A 19,943-nucleotide genomic window follows, 5' to 3' on the forward strand; every position below is an offset into this window, starting at 1 on the left:
CACAGAGGGCAAACTGTGCCTGTTTTATATTCATAAGGAAGTGGGTTCAGATCAAAAAAACACTTCCTGTTTAATCAGCGAAGCAGAGGTGAGTTTTCATTATCAGAACAGATGTTAAATACAGCAGAGTTACACAGCCTCGTCTTTTTTTAAACTCAGTTTGGCCACACTGAGAGAGTGCACCATCGAGCGAGGGGAGGGTGGATCTCACAACGAGGCGGGAGTCACTTCTGCTTGTGCTCACTCTGTCATCTCAGCCATCCCTTCACAGGAAGTACAGAGGCTGATCAAGGAAGTTACAAGTCTGGACGAAGAGACTCTGAAGGTAAAAAAAAAAAAAAAAAATCCCTCCCAGATTTCACCAGATTCAGATTCAGTTTTTTAAAGTTCTAAACTCAGTGAGTTTATTTTAGTTACACTGTATGTAAACAATTCCTAATTTAGCAATTCTTGTCATTCAGTTTCAGCACTACTAACACATTATATCTTCATAAAAACATGAAGCAATATATATAATTAACAGAGAAACAAGAACAATCATGACTCATATCGTAATATCTGTCAAAATAATCACAGTATGATTTTCTTTTGCATATCATTCAGCCCCACCTTCTTCTGTTGTTTATGCTAAGTTAGTCTACCCACATTTCAACTCAGGCCACACACTTAACCTTCAGTCTCACTCTAGAAAGTTGAAGTTGAGTTTCTTTGTGCAGTTTTTGAGAGGAACATAATCTTGGTTTAAAACTGATTTCATTAGATCATAGACAGATGACTGATGGATTACAGTCACCAATCATTCTGTTGTAATGTGATTTGTCAATATAGTGAACTACCACTGTATTTACTGAAAACTCTCATTTTGTATACTCTCAGATGCACTTAATATTTTACAGTGGATTATAATATACTGATGCTGTCTCTGATTACTGAAACTAAAAAGGCCAATCTGCCTTTACACTAGTTTTGAATAACATTATTTGGCACGCAGGTCTTGTAATTGATGTGTTTTGTGGCCATTTGTTGGTCTGTGTCTGTTTGTGTGTGTGTGTGTGTGTGTGTGTGTGGCCTGAGGGAAACTTTACATGTCTCCTGATCGAATGGAAATCTCAGTTACAACTCAAATATCCGGCCATCTGGGAGCCATCGTGTGCTCAACATCTGCTGCGTATTAAACTCCACACTGAGATCGTTCTGTGAATACAGATGATCTGAAAACACAAGGTGCCTCTGTTTAAACATCAGCACTCTGTGTTCCCCTCACACTCCCAAAAAGTATTTCACGTGTTAAACTCCGAACCATGAGTGAAGGAAGTGAAATATTCAAGTCCAGCCTGGCTTCTTTCAGAAACTACAATACTACTTCAGATGTAGAACTTATCAAAAGTAATTCAGTGTGAAATATTACATTTGGAAACATGAGAATAAAGTAACCTTTATGTGTTTTTTCATTTTCAATCACAGCAACTGGTGGACATCCATGTTGTGATTCTGCACAAAGAGGAAGGAGCTGGGCTCGGCTTCAGCATCGCTGGGGGGTCTGACCTGGAGAGCAAAGCTCTGACAGTAAGCACCACTCAGCACAGATTCATACTCATTTATTAAGATCAAATGTTAGACTGACATTTTAAATGGGCCACTAGGTGGAGGGCTTATATCCAACCATCCATTATCTGTACCACTTATTCTTAAGGGTCTGAGGGGAGCTGGAGCCTATCCCAGCTGACACTGGGTGAGAGGCGGGGTACAACCTGGACAGATCACCAGTCTATCATGTAGAGACAAACAAACATTTACACTACAGGCAATTCAGAGTCACCAATTAACCTGCATGTCTTTGGACTGTGGAAAGAAGTCAGAGTATCTGGAGAGAACTCATGCAGAGGGAGAACATGCAAACTAGCATGTTAGCGTTAGCACATGTATCTTTTACTACAATCACTATCAATTTGATTTTTTTCCCTTAAAGAAGTCCAGTCCAGCTGACTTGTTGCGGTCAGCAAGAATGCTGCTGTTTCAACCATAATAGTCCTGTAATGGACACTACATACTATGACAAAATAACCTGACCTTTAAGTCTGTTTATTGCTCTAAAAGTCTATCAACAGTCTTTTCTACACCAATGTACATCGATATTGCACTAAAATTAGTCAGTGCCGTGACCAAGTTCTGGTCTAGCCAACATACAAGCCTACTCTCAAACTCCACATAGAAAAACCAGGGTTTGAACCTGGAGCCTTCTTTCTGTGAGGAGACAGTGCTAACTATTGAACCACTGTGCCACCTTAAGTTTTATTCACTTCACAAAACAGAGCAAATATTCTCACTTCAGAGTCAGCCAGTGGGCTGGCACGGTTTCTCCACATGATCTACATGACTTACATACTGATTTTGTCCTTTTTATTAAAAGTGCAAATGCAAAGACGTGTTGAATTTGATTCACTCATCTTTACACCAGTGAAACTGGCACTTGTCTGTATTGTGAGGACTGTGCAGGTTATTTACACTTGTATGTAAAAGAGCAGAGTTTAGAGTTAGTTTGGCTGGAAAACTGAACCAAAGTGATTGTAAAATACTGTACAACAATAATACTTCAGCATCAGTAAATAGTAATAATTTGGAGACTTCTGTAGAGGTGTAGCCCAGACTTGTTTGCTTTCACAAACAAAATAAAAACAAAGACGTTCAGCCTTTACACCTCTACCTCTACTCTGCATGTCACACTGTGCAGCCGCCTGCAGATGATACAGACACTGGTTGTTTTCTGTTCAGGTCCACAAAGTGTTTCCCAGCGGCCTGGCGGCTCAGGAGGGAACCATTCAGAAAGGAGACGAGGTGTTGTCTATAAACGGACAGACGCTACGCGGCGTCACGCACGCCGACGCCACCACCGCTCTGCGTCAGGCTCGCAACCTGAAGCTGGCCGTGGTGGTCATCTGCAAGAGAGCGGAAGAGGAAGGAAGAGAGGGAGGAGGCTGCAAGAGCGAAGAGCCCAACCCTGCAGGTGAGTCATGCAGCAAGCACACAGGATGCAGCCTCTCCAGATTTCCAGTGCTTTTCTAAAGCAGGGTTTTCAGTTTATATCTTACATTTTAAGTTTAAAGGCCTGCAGGCATCATTTGCTCACCGTGTTTTGTGTTGCAGTGGAGGAGCAGGGAGCTCCGGTGAGCGTGGAGCTGGAGAAAGGAGCCGGAGGAGTCGGGTTTACTCTGGAGGGAGGAAAAGGCTCGATCCACGGAGACAGACCTTTAGTCATCAACAGGATCTTCAAAGGTAGGCTCATGGTGTTTATCATCACTTATCAATAAGAATTACTTCCATTTATGTACTAAAGCTGTCGGAAAGTTGATTTTCTGAGAGAAGTGCTGTGAATGAACTGAGCCAAAGTGAAGATAAGAAGTTAGCTTTCATATTTGGTCAGTTATTATTTGGTTATCACGCTTCACTTCTCTTGATTTTCTTAAAGGAGAAGAGAATTAATTAATTTATGCCAATTTAAGCGCAATCATTTAAGACCTAGGAATGTGCTCAATGTAAAACTGTGAACTACTGATACCACTATGTAACACAAATATTGTTCCTGGATAGTTGGTGTTATTTCTTAATGTCCAGTCTTTCCTCAAAATTTGTTTTTGTGACCTGGATGATGAAATTTAGAAAATAACCTGTTTGTATGTAAAAACAGGCAAATTTGCACATTTTCATTTACATGGTCTGAATAACACAACATATGAATCAAGATTTACATGGATTTATACTGAAGTTATACAAAACAGTTTAGAAGTGAATAGTTTTGCAATTTGATTTGCAACGATAATGTAAATCACTTTTACACCTCAGCTCCCAAACACAGTCTCCCACCATTCACATTCACCATCAGCTGCTCAGCACTGAATCTACATGAAATGTTCTGGGAAAAAATGGGTAAATTTGAAAATGTCATTACCCAGGTCACAAAAGTAAAGTCTGAAGACAAAAATAGGTCTTTTCCGTTTACTTTGAGCATAAGCTATCAGGAAATAACACTCTTTTTGTGAAATAAAAAACATATTGAGACAATAATAATTGTGAAAGATACCAAGAGCTAAAACTTACACGTACTTGTGTTTGTGTGTGTCAGGTGGAGCTGCAGAGCAGAGCGGTCTGCAGTGTGGAGATGAACTGCTGCAGGTCCAGGGAGTCAGTCTGCAGGACATGACGCGGTTCGAGGCCTGGAACATGATCAAGGCTTTACCCGATGGACCCGTCACGGCGGTCATCAGGAGGAGGCAGGGGGGCACAGAATGAGACATAGCTGCTGCTGGAAAATACTCACAAAAGAAAAGAAAAGAAAGAAAAGAAACAGTAGCACTTAAGGCACACCAACGTTGGCCTTCTGACTATCTCCTAGAAATCCGTTATCAGCTAGTCTTTCTTATGTCAAGATTATTAAAGGGTCAGCTCACCCAAAACCAATCCAATCCACATCTTCTCACTTACACATTACGGTATGTAGCCATGCAGACAGCTTATGTAATCCGCACATCTCACCATCAATATTTTTTTGTATCTTCAGTAGAAAGAGGTTTCAGTGATCGCTCTATAGTTTTACACAGAGTCAGTGTCATGCTCACAAATACAAAAATCATGATCTCAAGTAAACAAAATGTGTGCACAGATTACTAATTATTGTCCTCCAATGACTGAATTTGTTGCTCTTGGATCAAATCCAAATAAATAATGTGGAAAACAAGCTAAAATCCCTAAAGTGTATCCCTGCATCTGACTCAAAACAGACAGCTCATTGGTTCATTTTTCCTACACAAGAATTAAAATAACTTGTCAGGCATCAGAATCAACATTCACAGTTCATAACAACACAAAGACAAGTCATCCAACAGTAAAAATCTTCAATGTTAAGTGTAAAAAGTTAAAAAGAGGTTATGTCATGACATCTTAATTAAAATATTATAAAAGATATAAGAATAAAAGATGTTTTCTATGGCCTTATCCTGGTCAGGAGGACTCTGTAACGCCGGCTGTTTGATCACAGAGGCCTTCCTAGTCACTGACCTGATGTACAACCTGTTATCTTACTGTTCTGTCTGCTAATCTGAGAAGGTTCTGTCTTATCTGGGCTGCACACTAGTGAAACAGCATCTAATACAGCATCACAACTGCACAAAAAAAGTGTTGACAGGACATCGACTAATGTAACAAATGTGATAACCAACTATTAATATGAAGGTACCTTGAAGATTATATTGTCAGGCCATGGACAATATTATCTGCTTGGATTTCAAACAGATTTCCTTTGATTTAGATGGCAGCAAATGTTAACAATATGTTTAATGCATAAAATTAAGTCATTCAAGAGCATGAAATAGTAATTTGTGCACAAACTTTTTTCTTCTTGAGGCTTCTTTTCTCTCTTATTCATGTTTGCTCTAATACAAGGAGGTAAATACAGTTGTCTCCTAAAATATATGACGTTTATATATGTCAAAACTATGAGCATAAGAGACTGTGCAACCTCCTTTAAAAAGCACTGTGTAAAAAAAACACAATGTTATCTGCAGCTTTAGGTAGAAATACCTAGAAAAACCTGACACTGGACTTAAAAACAAATCCATCACAGTATGAAACAGCAGGCCACCAATCAGGCCATGTGAGCCACTTAACATATCATGAAAGACAGATTTTAGCTAATGTGAGGCAGGTGGTCCACCCCCCCCCCCCCATCCACCCCCCGCCCCCTCCTCTCGCTCGCCGCAGCAGCTGCCTGACAGATCAGTCTGATTCAGTTCAGACATTTGCACAAATCTGAAGGAGAAGGGAAGAACTACAGGAGATCGGTACAATAACAAACCTGTACAGAACAATTCAACCCAATACAAAAATCCTGTGCTGCTGTTGTCCTTGACTGATTAAAATTGTGACGTGTTTCAAGTACAGGTGTTGTTTTTAATGTTCCTGTATGTTTGGTCTATAATGAGAAGAAAAACAAATATGCAGTCACATGTAAACAAAGAGAATCATATATATTTGAGTCGATTTTTCTCAGCAGTGGTACTGTATGTATATATATATATATATATATATATATATACATACATACTATATATATATATATATGTGTGTGTGTGTGTGTGTGTTTGTGGAAGCAGATCAAACACTGTTAAGCACTTTTGTTGACTCAGTAGCTTTGAGTTTGACCCTCCTGCCATTTTACAAAAGTTATCAGTCAAACCAAACTCAACTGGAATGTTAAAGATTTCTATTTGTGTCTCAATCCTGAGCTCAAAACAGGACTTTTTGAGCACAGAAAAAGATTCTCTGCAAGCGAATAAATTACATTTTCAAGAGAAACTATCACTCAGTACACATTAATAACAATGGCACTGTGAGAAAGTGACCAAGTTTTTGCATAGAACACAGCAGATTTCTTTGCTCAAATGAAAATATTCCCTGACATGCTAATAAATTCTCTACAAATTATAATGTACAGAATGTGCGTGCAATCTTTCTCTTTGCTTAAAATGCCCCACTGTGCAGACAGGCTTAGTGCACAAATATAATGTCTTTGTATGCAACCCACAGAACAAATGTTTACTATTAAGGTACACTTTTTAAAAAAGAATTTACAACACAGATGTTTATAAAATGAGTTACATCTGCTGTAAGAATTAAAAATAACTTGTATGAAATTGTTTGAAGCTGTGCCAAAATCTGTGTGTGGTGTTTCATTTAATACACTGCGTAAAAAAAAGACCAGTGGTGGACGACAAGATGCTCCTCTTAATCATTTTAATGCTGGTGAAATACGAAACTAACTGGGTGCAGAACAGTACATGATAAACAGTTGCATGTGTTCTGACTAGACAGGTAAAACTCAGTGTTAGGAGTAGCAGCAGTTGCTCTCAGTAAGTAAATTATAAACATTTGTATCAGTTCACATATATTCTGTTGTGTTGGTCATTGAAGTGCCCAGGACAACCTGCCAACTACTGTGACACAGGACACAAGTAATGTCTGAACCACAAGCTGACAAGAAAACTTTGGATCGGCCTCTGAACACTCTGGGTATTTGGTCTCACTGGTGGTCAAAAAGTCCATCACAGTCACAATCTAATACTTCGGGGGTTTGAGCAGGACTGGTTACATGTTCTTTGACCACCATGTCGTTCTGGAAACAGCGCCATGCTTGGTCAAAGTTCTCTCACTGAAGTCAGAGAACGTAAATCAACACTGAATCAACACTGCCCTGCATATCAAATGTGAAAAGATAAAGCTGTGTTTCCTGATATCACTGGACACTGTGAAGATCAGTTTACAGTAAACAGGGTCCTCCTGTGGTTTCGGATGGTTAGAAATCTGTTTAAAAACTAGTAGAAATCTGGTGAAAAAGTGGCTGGTGATTCTGCAGTTTAAGTCTCAGAGGTTTTTTCAGAGGTGGTTCAACCAGAGACGTCCCAGCAGGTGTTTTCCATACGTTGGACAAAGACCTCATCTCCATCTACTATTAACACAGCGTCAGTGTCTGGATATCTTATATAGATCATGAAAAACAAGTTACTGTATGTGTATGCAAGCAGAATGCAATGCGAACAGACTGCAGTCAGCCAAACTACACCTGCAGGTTTAAATGACATATGTGTAGTTTGGCCACATTCTTAAGACTAAAGAGAGTCCAAGGAATATACGCAATTTAATGATTTTCACTACACGGCAGCAACCAGCAGGAGGCGCAATTAAAATTTTACAGAAAAAACTGAGCTGCCGTCGAGGTGCTGAAAAAAACCAAAGGCAAATTTAGATGTGGAACCATTTGAAGCTAAGAAATAACGGAGTTCACTGTAAACACTGCAATGCCAGTGATAACTTTTTTTGACTTTGTTTAAAAGACTCTCAGTTGTGTTTGTGTTGAGCACCGTAGCTTTGATTTGTTAATGTGTTGGGTTTGACTCAGAGCCTTGGCCCCTGATGCCTTTATGAGCACCATAGATCTTTGTTGTTAGTCCAACTTTAAAGGCTTTGTTCAAGAGGATTGTTGTTGGACTAGTAAGTGTGAAAAACACACAGGCATAAGCATTTTCAGTATTAAAAAAATAACAATCGATAATTGATTGTTTATTTTCCTGACGCTTGATCAAGGAAATTTCTTCAAATGCCCATCCCTAATTTTAATTTGTAGCATTTTGGCCAAAAACAAAACTGGTTCATAAACTGAAAAGTCAGTTCCCAGCTGGGTGTGTTGTATTCTACAGGTTGGAGGGACAGGATGAGGAGGGCATGAGAGAAATCAGCAGGAAAAAAAGAGCATGCAGTGGTCTGCAGACAAATATCTGTAGTAACAGTTTAAGGACAGTACGGTTTACTTCCATTGTGCACTGCGCAGTGCCCTCCATTAATGATGCATCCTCGATTATAATGGTTCTGCTCAAAACAGGTGGAAACACCAGCTGGTTCATTGAATATCGACAATGTTCAAAGTATCCTTAATGGAACCAGTTCAAGAACCAGAGCTAATTTGGTGGAAGGGGTCTCAAAGTATAAATGTCTGTGTTGGTTCTCAGTCATCCAGGTCATAGCAGTTTTAAGTACCTGAGTTGAAGGCAACTGGACTTCTTGTATATTCCCAGACATTTCACCTCTCATCCAAAAGGCTTCTTCAGTTCAGTTTTGATTGCATTTATTTACTCATTTCATTACCAAAACACAAAACTGACTTCATGTGCAGCCACCTTGAATTCTTATGTTGGTTGGTGGCGGGGTTTCTCCAACCTCAGGGGGCATTTCCAGTTGAAATGTCCTACTAGAAACTTCTGAGTACAACTAGAACGCACCATTAGAACTGAAGAAGCCTTTCTGATGGGAGGTGAAACTTCAAGGAAACTATAAGAAGTGCAGTTGCCTTTGTCGCTGGCACTAAAGAGTATAAATAACGAGATTCAAGATGTCATTATCTAGACAACTTAATCAGATCCAGGTTGCTTGTTAATACAAGATGGAGCTGGGATCAATGAGTCAAATAAGGTGATTCAGTCTTGATTTACTCTCAAAGCCTGAAATATGAAGTTCTCTGGTTTCCATTCCCTTGTATTCCTTATGAAATTGGATGTTTCCTCTATGTTAGCAGCTACCTCTATGTACACCAAGACAACTTTACATTAAAATAAATCAATTTAAAAAATATACACATGAAAATGTCTTAAAATCCACATGTAAGCCACAACATCTCAAGCACACATGATGTGGAAAAGTTTGAATACAATTGAAGAGGTCTTTCATTAAGATTACTAGCTACACTGTGAGGTAAAAAGACGTTACAGGCAAAGTAGAAAAACATTTTTCAACTCGAGGAACCGTGATACTAAAACAAGTTAAAACATGTCACTGTATATGGCTTGTCATACACATGAAAGCCCTGGAGGAACTGGGTACGGTAGCAGTTCACATCGATCATCCAGCCTTTCCTGACTCAGATTCACCCGCTGACATTTCATACTGAAGGATCAGTTAATAAAGTGCTGATTATGTTTAAGCAATATATCTAATCCAATTTTTTAAAATGAAGAAATCCATAAGTAATCATTGTATATCATCAAGGAACAGTTCAACCTTAATAAAGAGGGAATGGAAGTCTTACACAATGTCCTTCATACCACATGTTTTCTTATTTCCTCTTCCAAAGTGAGCCTCAGTGTATGACGATTAAAATAATACAGTGCAGTAGTGTTTTTCTGAATACCTGAAGAGGATTCTGGCAGTAGTGGAATAACTTATTACCTTAATACCTATTTCTTATTATACGTATATAACATTAATGTAAATATTCAAAAAATTTGGTAGAATTTTTCTAACAGCAACTTTTATATTGTTAAGCTAACAAATACAGACATGATTTTAGATTTTATTTTTCTTCCAAGTGCTGTAAGCTTTGATGTTTGTGTGAAGGTACAGAAGAGTGCCTGTCTGTCTAACCTTAAAATGAGCATAAACTTTAAAAGACAGCAAGACATTAATAAAGCCAATGGTCAGTGTGAAAGGACCTCTGTCCTCTGTCTGATGATTGTACATGTGTCTTGAGGTCTTAGGAAGAATTAAAGACTGTTCAGACACGCCCTGATCTGGACTCTCATTACAACGCCCACTTCAAGTTCCCATTTCTTTTTCCCCCATACAGAAGTCATTAACTAGAATATGTAGACAGTGAGGTAGCCTTCTGAGAAACAAAACACTGCACTGAGGGAAAAAAACGCTCCTGCCCATTTTCCCAGGGAAACTTGATCTGCCTTAAAGTTTCTCATATTACATGTTGATTTAAGTATTATTACTTGTATAATAAGGGTCAGTTTATGTATTTTTTCATTTCCCATTAGCATTAAAAATAAAGAAATGATTTAATGTTAGTTCTAAAAGGTCTGTGTTGTTTTCATCTGTATATTGTTTTTCATAGGAAGAGAAATTAGCGTTTACAGAGGACACTTAGGGATTAAATCTGCCTCTCTACTCTCACAAAGGTGGGCTAAATTTAAGATCATAACACACTGTGTCTGGTGCAGGCTTGGTTCAAGGTATTGCAGTAGTAAATAATGTTTGAAAATGGTGGTCATATTGCAGGTCAGGATGGGGTGTGATAACATTTTATCAAATCCAAATCAAGTCCTGTTTTTATTTCACTCAGTAACATACTGTATCTAAACCATGGTGATTCTGTGGTGCCAACAGCCTGATCTCTTGAAATATCTGGTTTTATATTATTTTGCATCCTGAACCATGTTATTTCACACATGCAGTGACCTTAACTTCACCACAACAGTCTTATCTCTCTGTATCTTAAAGTATATGATTAGAATTTGTCCACGTTACAAGATTTTTCCCCCTACATTGCAGCCCTTTGATTACACCATGTAACAAAATTTATACTTTTTCTTGGTCCTGGGCAGAAAGTGTTATTTCCCAATTGCTTATGCCCAAAGTAAATAGAAAACACCTATTTTATTTTTATCTTCAAACTTTACTTTTGTGACCTGGCCAATGAAAATTTACCCATTTTTCAGAACATTTCAGGTTGATTCACTGCTGAGTAGCTAGAACTTTCCATAGTAATAAATATATATACAGAGAATTTGAATTATGGCAAAAAAAACGTGAGCGCTTTCACAAAGATATACTGGACTTTGAACGTCGCTTCCAAGAAGCGTATAATAAAAACATGATGGGAGACTATATTTGGAGGCTGATAGGTGACATTTTTGTGTGATTTTAGTATGAATACATGTAAATCTTGATTCATATGTTGTTTTATTCAGACCTTATGTAAATGAAAGTTTGAAGGGAATAATGTCAGTTTAGTCTATACTTAGCAACATAAGCAGTTGAGAAATAATACTATCCAGGAACAAAATCTGTTACACTGTGTTATTAAAAAGGTGCAGCAGAGGGACTGGAAAATCAATCATCTGCTGGCCACCTTTCTGAGCTCATTTAGTCACAAAAACCTTTGTAAAGTTTTGAGAAGTTGGCTGAAATATGCTGAGACAATGATGAATATGTGAGGCAAACTGTAAACAGCTGACTCGCCTCTAATTTTGAAACTGCATGAGGACTGCATGGGGTGAAAAAGAAAGGGAACTGAACTTCAGACAGTATGTTGAAAAAGGGAAGACACTTCATTTAACACGACCTATTCAACAGGCGTTCGTTTAGAAAGAAAAAACAGCTGCTTTTGTTTAAAAAGGCCACCTATACCGTTTCACCTGTGCTTCAGTGTTTAAGTGTGGCTGATCAAAGAGGCAGATGATCTGTAGGTGAGTGACAATGAGTAAAACTATGACATTTCAAGTACACAAACAATTCTATGAGGTATGAGGCAGCACTCCAAACCAACAATCTGATACCAGCATCGGGTAAATAAGGTCCATGCAACATGCATGCTTACTGTACACATTGAAGTATGTAATTAGAAGAGGAGGAGGAATGTCTGGTGTCTCAGTATTCTGGTAAAAAGGAAATATAATCTGCACTTTTAGCACATGTTCAAATATTGATCAGATTAGGGCAAATATATTGATCCCACAGACAGGGATGTAAAGGGAATCAGGGTTGCTGAGTCTTACTGGATTCTTCCTGCAGTAACACAGGAATACAGGAATGTGTACATGATAAGAAAGTGTGGATTCAATCTATTTGGATTAAATAATCTCAGTGTGCCTGACTGCTGTTGAGTTTGGACTGTTTAAAGTGGAATGGACGTTAGGCCTGACCAGTCACAGCAGGCCTCAGGTCTGAAGGTAGATCGCTGCGCTCGTAGCGTCAAAGGTCCTTGAGGGATTTGACGGCCTTGGCAAGGTTGCTGTAGAACTCAGCCATGCTGGATGGGAAGAATGAGTCGACCACAGAGCGAGGGAGGAAACCACCCAGGTCTGTCTGAAAGAAACTGAACACCTGGGTTTTGTTTGGCTCTCTGGAAACAGGGGAATAAACACACAAAAGAAACTGTGACACAAAAAAAGAGAAGCGACAGTAGTACTCTACTTGTTTAGTATCTGTGTGTTAGTGTACTCACCCTGAGATGGGAACACAGATGCAACCACATGGATGGTTAAATCCTCTCACATAGCCAGACTGAGGAGGACAGCCCGGGTGACTCACGTTGGTGGCTGTTTGAAACGACACAAAACACACACATGCACATTTGTCAACGTTATTGATCTTGGGAGCAGAGTGTCTTTCTGCCTGTAGAACCGCATGCCTGTGCCAGAATAATTATGGCCATAATTTCACCAGAATCATTTTGAAGCAACCCAGAAAAGCAAGACAAATATTAACTCACATTATAGCAGAGCACGAGAGGCACTGGCAACGTCTTCGTTGCTGAGATTTATAGTTTATGAGTTCATGCTGGGATTAACAGACTGATTGTTCTGTCTGTTTATCTTTACCTCGTCCTAATTAACACTTCCAGTCAGAGACATTTCGACCAGAGAGGAATTTTTCTCGCATGGAAATTATAGAATAGAAATTAATTGTAGGAATGTGTTGAAAAATAACCAGAGTAACTAAAGTCGGTGACTAATTTGTCAACTAAAAGCATGTATGTTTGTGTTTTAATCGCTGATCGATTACGACTGCAAAGAATTTCACCGATCATGTGGAATTTAATGGATACATCCATATCAACAAGGTTGTATAGTGTGTCTTGAAACAATATAATGATTTTCACTACATGGCAGCAACCTAGCCTAACTGGTTTGATAACATATTTATTTGATAACGCTTTTGTATTGTGTCTGAAAGACTCAGTTGGATTTATGATGAGCACTGTGGCTTTGGTTTGTTAATTTATTCAGTTTGACTCGTTATCTTTGTTGTCTTTCTTTATGTCAGTTGAACTGTAAAGGCTTTGTTTAGTTTGTTGTAGGACTACAATTTCTTCTTAGAATAAAGATTTCACTGAAGAAAACACACTTTCTTTACATATTCTTTACATATAAGCATTTACAGTATTAAAAAATGATCAGTCAATAATTGATCGTTAATTTTCCAGATGATTGTTCAAAGAAATTTCTTCAAATGCCCATTCCAAGATTAGGCAAATAAAACTGATGACAAATTTTAAAGTGATGGTCAGAAAACCCACTGGCTAGAGCAGTGGCCCGCCAAAAAGATCCAAATTCAACCCCTTGCAGTGTTACGTCTTGCTTCGCCAAGGGCTCCAACACAGCTGGCAGTGTTTGTGGGTGGGAAGCTGGTGAGGGATCATGTCCTCATAGCTATAGTGGTGACTTTAGCTTCAAACAGCCATTGCCTGTGTTTAAAGTGGTGGTTGTAAACACTGTATTTTCACAAATCTCTGACCTTTATCCACTCGTTAAGCCTGATGCCATGACTGACGGAACTGTATTTATACAGTTTCAGGGTCCAACTCTGCAGAGACTCCTGTTTTCAAGATGCTGCAGTTCACAAAACGTATTCAGTTGTCATTCTACTGCTTTCCTTGTGATGAGAAAGAGGAAATGGATGCAGTTGCAAAGTTTTAATTCTTAAACCAATGAAGAAAAACAAAGTTTGGCGCCAGCAGATGCTAACGTTAGACAGTTAACCTAGCTAATGTTAGCATCGGTTAAAAGCAGCTGCCCCTGATATAAACTATGGGCTTTACAGGATGTTTCCTGCTATGAGTCCACATCTTTGTGTTTTGATTGTCAGTCTTTTTCTGTGCTGCCCAGATAAGGCAAATAAAGCTGCCTTAGCTAGCTATCCTTGCCCAGCTAAGATGAAAACAGACAGCCTTAGCTAGCTCTTTTCGCTATTTTTGGCCAGCACAGAAAAGGACAGCGGAAACACGAAAATGTGGGGTCCTAGCAAGAAACACCCTGTAAAGCCCATAGCTTATATCAGGGATTAGGTCTACGTTAACTAACATTAGCCCCTAGCGGTGTCAAACTTTGTTGTTTTTCATTCATTTAAAAATCGTAACTTACCATATCAACTACAGCCATTTCCTTCCTCCTCTCTCGTCATTAGGATAGCAGTAGACAATTGAATAGGTTTTTGGACTCAGATCTGTTCAAACAACACAGGACACAGCACTGCGGCATCTTGAAAAGAAGCTGGACTTAGAAACAGTATTTTTGTCGGTTGTGACGTCACAACTTAACCAGCAGATTGCAAACAGCGGGTCCATAGTTCATAACCCGACAAGGTGTACAAGCTTTAAGCCCTACATTGTTTGGGAAACTTGAGCTGAAGTGGTAATGTAGGTTAAATTTCTGGATTTCATTGTTTGGCATGTTATGTTTGTTCAGACCTGTATCCTCAACACAGTCAAAACTCCAACAGTCTTGCATTGAAATCACTCCTGCAGTTAAAAAACAGTCCAGCCCCTACTGCATGGTACAATGAGTCTTAGAAAGTGCAAGAAAAACAAGTACAGGAAAAAGAGGAGACAAAAATGGGTCGTTACGCACCATTTGATGAAATGGTGCCATCTTCGTATTGCTTAACTAAAATAACATCTACAAAGTCGCGTGGAGCTATGATACCCATAGCTGCTGAGGGCGTGACTGTTCGGCAGATTGAGATGTCCTGCACAAGAGTGGGAGACAAGGGAATGTACTCAAACACTGAGTCGAACACAGCTAAAGCAAAAAATGAATATCACCTCTGGTATCACATGTATGCAATTTAAAGCTGCACTGGGCAAATTTTAATTTTAAACCAACGTATGTAGATTTGTCCTAACTCATCACATTTAGTAGGCTGGGAACAGTAACCAGCAGAAGAGGAGAAGAGAGTAGATAAACTTATATCAAAATACACGGCCTGGCCAAAAAAAAAAGTTACCACCTGGATTTAACCGAGTACGCCTGTAAAAACCTTCCATAGGGTAACTCTGGACAGAAATAAATGTTGTGACATCAAAACGATGCCATAATGAATGTGTGCTTTAATCAAAGCTAAAGGCAGTCCAACTAAATATTAGACTGTGAGTCTTTTTTCTTTTTGGCCAGGCAGTGTATAAACTGTATCCTGTATGATGATCTTTTCCCTCTTGCCTTGTTTTACTTTGATATAAAGCCTCAGCAACCAATAGGGTTATGAAGCTTAGAGTTGAATCTTAAGTTACAGTTTTCCAAACACCATTTTAAGACATCCAGTGCAGCTTTAAAATAATTCAGACAGTCTCTAAAGAAAAGTAAAAGAAATGTGACTAAAATATGGAGTGACCACTGGGTTAACTAATACAGAATGATAATAACAAAACAATCCTGTCATCAGAAAAGAGAGAAGGTATCACACCTCTGTGATTTGTTCCAGAAGCTCAAACTTTTTGACATTGTTGTCCCATTTGACTCTGAGCCCATTGGGTACTGGTTTCAGGCACTCCCACACTTTCTCCAGGCTGCCGCTGACAATTCCCTCCCCCTTATAACTGCAGACGACAGGATGCAGTCAGGAGAGTAGATTATTATCAAGGCATGACTCTGCTGTAAATTAGAATCATACAGGCTTGGAAAGGCAAATGATTTAACCCCTGAACTAGACCATAGCCTCCTTAAGCATACACAACATAACTATGTACACAACATATCAATTGAAAAAATATATAAATCAGACAGAAAACAAACGCCATGTTAAAAATTAATAAATTTCACAAGACTTGTTCTAAAGTCATGTGATTTTCAAATGCATCCATGTGCATATGGTGAACTGTGCAAGACATCTACAGTTCCAAAATGATAAATAAATATAACTTTTATTTATAACTACAATCTTAATTCAGATGAAGGATTTTTGTCATCAGACGTCTGGATCTTAAGTAATCAGAGAAGCTGAGCAAACAGCTCCTCTCAGCGTCCTGTGTCCGCTCGAGAGTGTCACTGAAAAACATCGATTTTTAACGTGAAACAGTTTTATTCAGTGGTTTTACTGCTTTTAGTTACTTAGTCTGTTTGTTTTAGGCCACTAGCCACTTATGTGGATAATTCAGCTCCCAGCAAAATAAACACTGAATGAATAACCTAAAAACAAGCTAGGCTAATGTTAGCAGCATCTAAGCTAACAGCCTGCAGCCCCTTACTGACGTCCACTAAAGAGAGGCAGAAAACATAGATTTTTAGTGTGATACTTCTTTATTCAGTGTTTTTCCCAGGTTTAATCATCAGGTCTGTTGGCTTTGTCTTTCTCTGAGGATAACTCAACTCCTGGTAAAAAACCTCCTGAACCCTGAACAACAACAAAGTGTTCTTCTGAAGTTTACATAAATATCATCATTATACTCAACTGCTGATCTAAACATAACTAGATGAGGGAGAGAAAAAAGAGAAGTTGAGGTTTCTCACACATTCCCAGGGAACTCTGATGAGGGACGCCAAGACACAACCACGTCATTCTGCCAAAGAAAACAATACACTCACATTGAGCAAATAATAATGTAATGCATGGCCCACATGGTACACACTCCATGTCTTCTCTGACACATTACAGATTTCAAAACAAGTAGAGTCATACATTATCTGTTTCTGCACTCAAGACATGAAACAAAGACAGATATATTGATATATATTCTGAATAATAAACTTGACTCTCATTGAGCACTTTATTAGGAACACCATACTAACACTGAGTGCCTTTCTTTGCTCCTTTCTTTCTGGTGGAGAGGCTCAGTGCCAGGTTAAGGGGAAATGACAACAACTTTGTATATGGCAGCCTCTGATAGACCACTTGCCCAGAGATCTAGGGGATGTTATCCAGAGAGGGAAAGGCAGTCTGGAGGTGGTGATTAACCTGTACACAAGGTATGCAAGTGTGTATTATTATTATTATCCTATTATCTTTTCTTTTTTTCATATTTATAATTCTGGTTCTCACCCTATTGTTCAGAGATGTTTGTATTATTGTTGTAAAAATGAAAATAAAAGTGTGATTACATTCAAAGTGTACCAAGAAAGCATTCACTACCAGACTGATGCCATATTATTGCCATTCTCCTCTGATCTCTCTCATCCACAGCAACCTGTGTCTATGTGATTTTAACTGCATGAATACGCAGGTGTACAAGTGTTCCTAATAAAGTGCTCAGTGAGTGTATGGTCATAAATGGTAGATTATAGTCAACAGAACATTTTGAACAGTTAGCTATGTTAAAAATCTTCTTGTTAACTACAAATAAAACCACAATTATATTCTATAAAGCTGTTATGTTCTGAAGTTTGTCCTGTTTATCTGTCTGTACCACACAAATACGGTCAGATTATATCAGCACCCCCAGAGGAAAACTGTGATTGTTAACTATCTTTTAAAATTTTAAAAAGTTAAACAGCACAAACCTGGATGAATCTACCATTATATATTGTTTGTTTTATGACATGGAAAAAACTACATTGTAAGAATCAGAATAGACCCTCAGTGGCATATTTACAATAAAACTAACCATGGAGCAGGCTAAAAACTGTCAACAAATGTGAAAACTATGGACTCGATCAAACGTGTATTCTGCTTGTTTCTGTTCTTCTGTCCGACATTTTACATTTACTTTCATTTTAAAAATATCAAATTTTAATTGGTTCACTCATGCAAATGCAGAGGTAACTGGCCTAAATTAGTGAAATGTACTTCTTGTGCTTCTTCTTTTTTTAACACTTGCTTTGTATAATTTGGGGTTCATGCCAAATTGCAGAGTCGAGTTTCAAGTTTCCTAAAAGCTTTCAGACCTGTAATGTCAGGTAGGCTACCTGACACTAAGCAAGGCCACATCAAACCATGAAACAACTCGCTGCTTCTCCAATACTACACCAGGTAACAGTTTATATTAGTGGGTACAAATCGTACAATTTCATAAACAGACAAAAAAAAACCAATACTTACCGATTTCTTGCAGACTTTCCACCCGGACTCATCTCTCTTGTAGCTCTGCAAGCAGTCAGCCACTGCCTTCGCCTTCTGTTCATAATCCATAATAGTTAGTAAAACTTAACGTTACCTTGTTGACCTAAACTAGCTGACGGTAAAGCGGTTAACACCGGGGGCTGTTATTTCTCAGTTCAACAGAAAACCAAAGTGCCACTGTGGCTCAACTATGTCACGTACCCTAAAGCTATCAAATCGACTGAAACCCCCGGTCAGGTGAGCGAGAACCGCCGCTACACAGCTAGCGTTAGCCAAAATGAATGAAACATGCTATGCAAACACGCATCGTTGACTAGCAAGTAGCTAGCTCAGCGCGCTCAGGTACGAGGTAACGTACGAGGCTAGAAAACAACATTCACAACCCGTCAAAGTTTTATTTGGCTTAAAATTGCACGGCTGCACCCCATCTGTCTCATTTAAGACGTTAAAATCCTGAGGTAGCTGAACGAATTCCTTAAAATACGAGGAGTCGCTAGCCAAGAAGTCAAATCATCCGTAAATAAATGTACTTCCGGTTGTGACTTTCAAACGAAAACAAGTGCTCACAAAATTATTCGTTTATGAAAGTGTACAATGTAATGTAATAACACTTTCCGCACATTTTTCAGTTGCATTAAGTGATTTAATCAAGTATTGTCCTACCTATCGGAGCATACCAACATATTTGACGAAGCAACAAGTTCCACGCATTTTATTTTGAAGGCAAAAGCAACCGACTCTTTCTCGTAATCTGGTTGGCTTCACGTACCTGCGGCTGGAATCCTCGCTTGTCGCAGCAAAGCAAGTTGGGAATTGTAGTGACCACTTCATTCCAGATGTTTATACAGTGATAGAAGACTGTATAGTGTACAAGACGAATCACTTTTTATTTTTGAGTTTTTATTGTGATAGCATGGGAAAGGAGAGTAATTATGTAAGTTCTATATGTTTTAATAGCTGTAACAGTCAGTGTGCTGGGTTTTGTTGTTTTGTTTACATTGCTAGAGTAACCCATATAATTAGCTGACAGCTGTTTCTAATGATATAAGACTAAAATGCACATGAGAAAGAAATCACATTTATAATAGTATATATTCTGTGCTTTCGACACCCAGTAGCATATATATCTATGATGTTTTGAGAAACATTTTGACAGAATGCCTCATTTTAGAAAAGATGTCACACATTGGAGCAGACCAGGTCATTTGCCTCAGTGACATTTAGATCAAAACTGGCTTTGGACTTCTTTTTGGCCAGCTTTCCTTGCCTCCCATCAGACTTGAGATAACGCTCCTTGTTGTGGATGACCTGAATGTACTGGTCGGTGCTGCTGTTCTGCTGGTCGCTGCTGGAGGCCAGGGAGGCCGAATCCGACTCGGTCAGCGGCGTCTCCAGCTTCGGTCTCGTCTTGGGCTTCACATATGACTCTGTGTGCCTGGTCCTTGCCGGGGACTGACCGTGTCTTCCCGGGGAATGGATGTAACGCCTGGTTCGCACAAGAAGAGGGTCTGCTCCTCTCATGTTGGCCTGGGCCCGGGAATGTGACTCTAAATCTCCCCAGTCTATTT

General features: G+C 39.0%; 2 protein-coding genes across 2 annotated transcripts in view; one reads left to right on the forward strand and one right to left on the reverse strand.

Moving 5' to 3' along the window:
* The window catches only part of il16 (interleukin 16), a 35,424-nt gene extending 29,336 nt beyond the window's left edge, over window positions 1-6,088 (forward strand). Inside the window, 5 exon segments of the mRNA XM_018692834.2 lie at window positions 160-325; window positions 1,465-1,566; window positions 2,773-3,004; window positions 3,145-3,273; window positions 4,121-6,088. Of these exon segments, the coding sequence (XP_018548350.1) occupies window positions 160-325; window positions 1,465-1,566; window positions 2,773-3,004; window positions 3,145-3,273; window positions 4,121-4,287 (796 nt within the window). The 3' untranslated portion in view covers window positions 4,288-6,088.
* Window positions 6,089-6,769: 681 nt separating this feature from the next.
* stard5 (StAR-related lipid transfer (START) domain containing 5) lies at window positions 6,770-18,885 on the reverse strand. Its single transcript, XM_018692835.2, has 6 exons — window positions 18,355-18,885; window positions 16,830-16,879; window positions 15,787-15,919; window positions 14,955-15,072; window positions 12,551-12,644; window positions 6,770-12,448 (listed from the first exon to the last, which is right to left on the reverse strand). The coding sequence occupies exons 1-6, from the start codon at window positions 18,442-18,444 to the stop codon at window positions 12,298-12,300; spliced, it is 636 nt and encodes a 211-aa protein (XP_018548351.1). The 5' UTR covers window positions 18,445-18,885; the 3' UTR covers window positions 6,770-12,297.
* Between the last annotated feature and the right edge of the window lie 1,058 nt (window positions 18,886-19,943).

This window comes from Lates calcarifer, linkage group LG2 (assembly GCF_001640805.2).
Source record: "Lates calcarifer isolate ASB-BC8 linkage group LG2, TLL_Latcal_v3, whole genome shotgun sequence".
NCBI classification, from domain to species: Eukaryota; Metazoa; Chordata; class Actinopteri; family Centropomidae; genus Lates; species Lates calcarifer.

Excerpts from the sequence above, each read along its gene's own strand:
- stard5 (XM_018692835.2), bottom strand. The coding sequence starts at position 18,444 with ATGGATTATGAACAGAAGGCGAAGGCAGTGGCTGACTGCTTGCAGAGC. Across the intron at positions 15,920-16,829 it reads TCAGAGTTCCCTGGGAATGT|TTATAAGGGGGAGGGAATTG; the intron begins GTGAGAAACCTC and ends TGTCGTCTGCAG. Across the intron at positions 12,645-14,954 it reads TGGCACCATTTCATCAAATG|CCACCAACGTGAGTCACCCG; the intron begins GTGCGTAACGAC and ends CGTTTCAAACAG.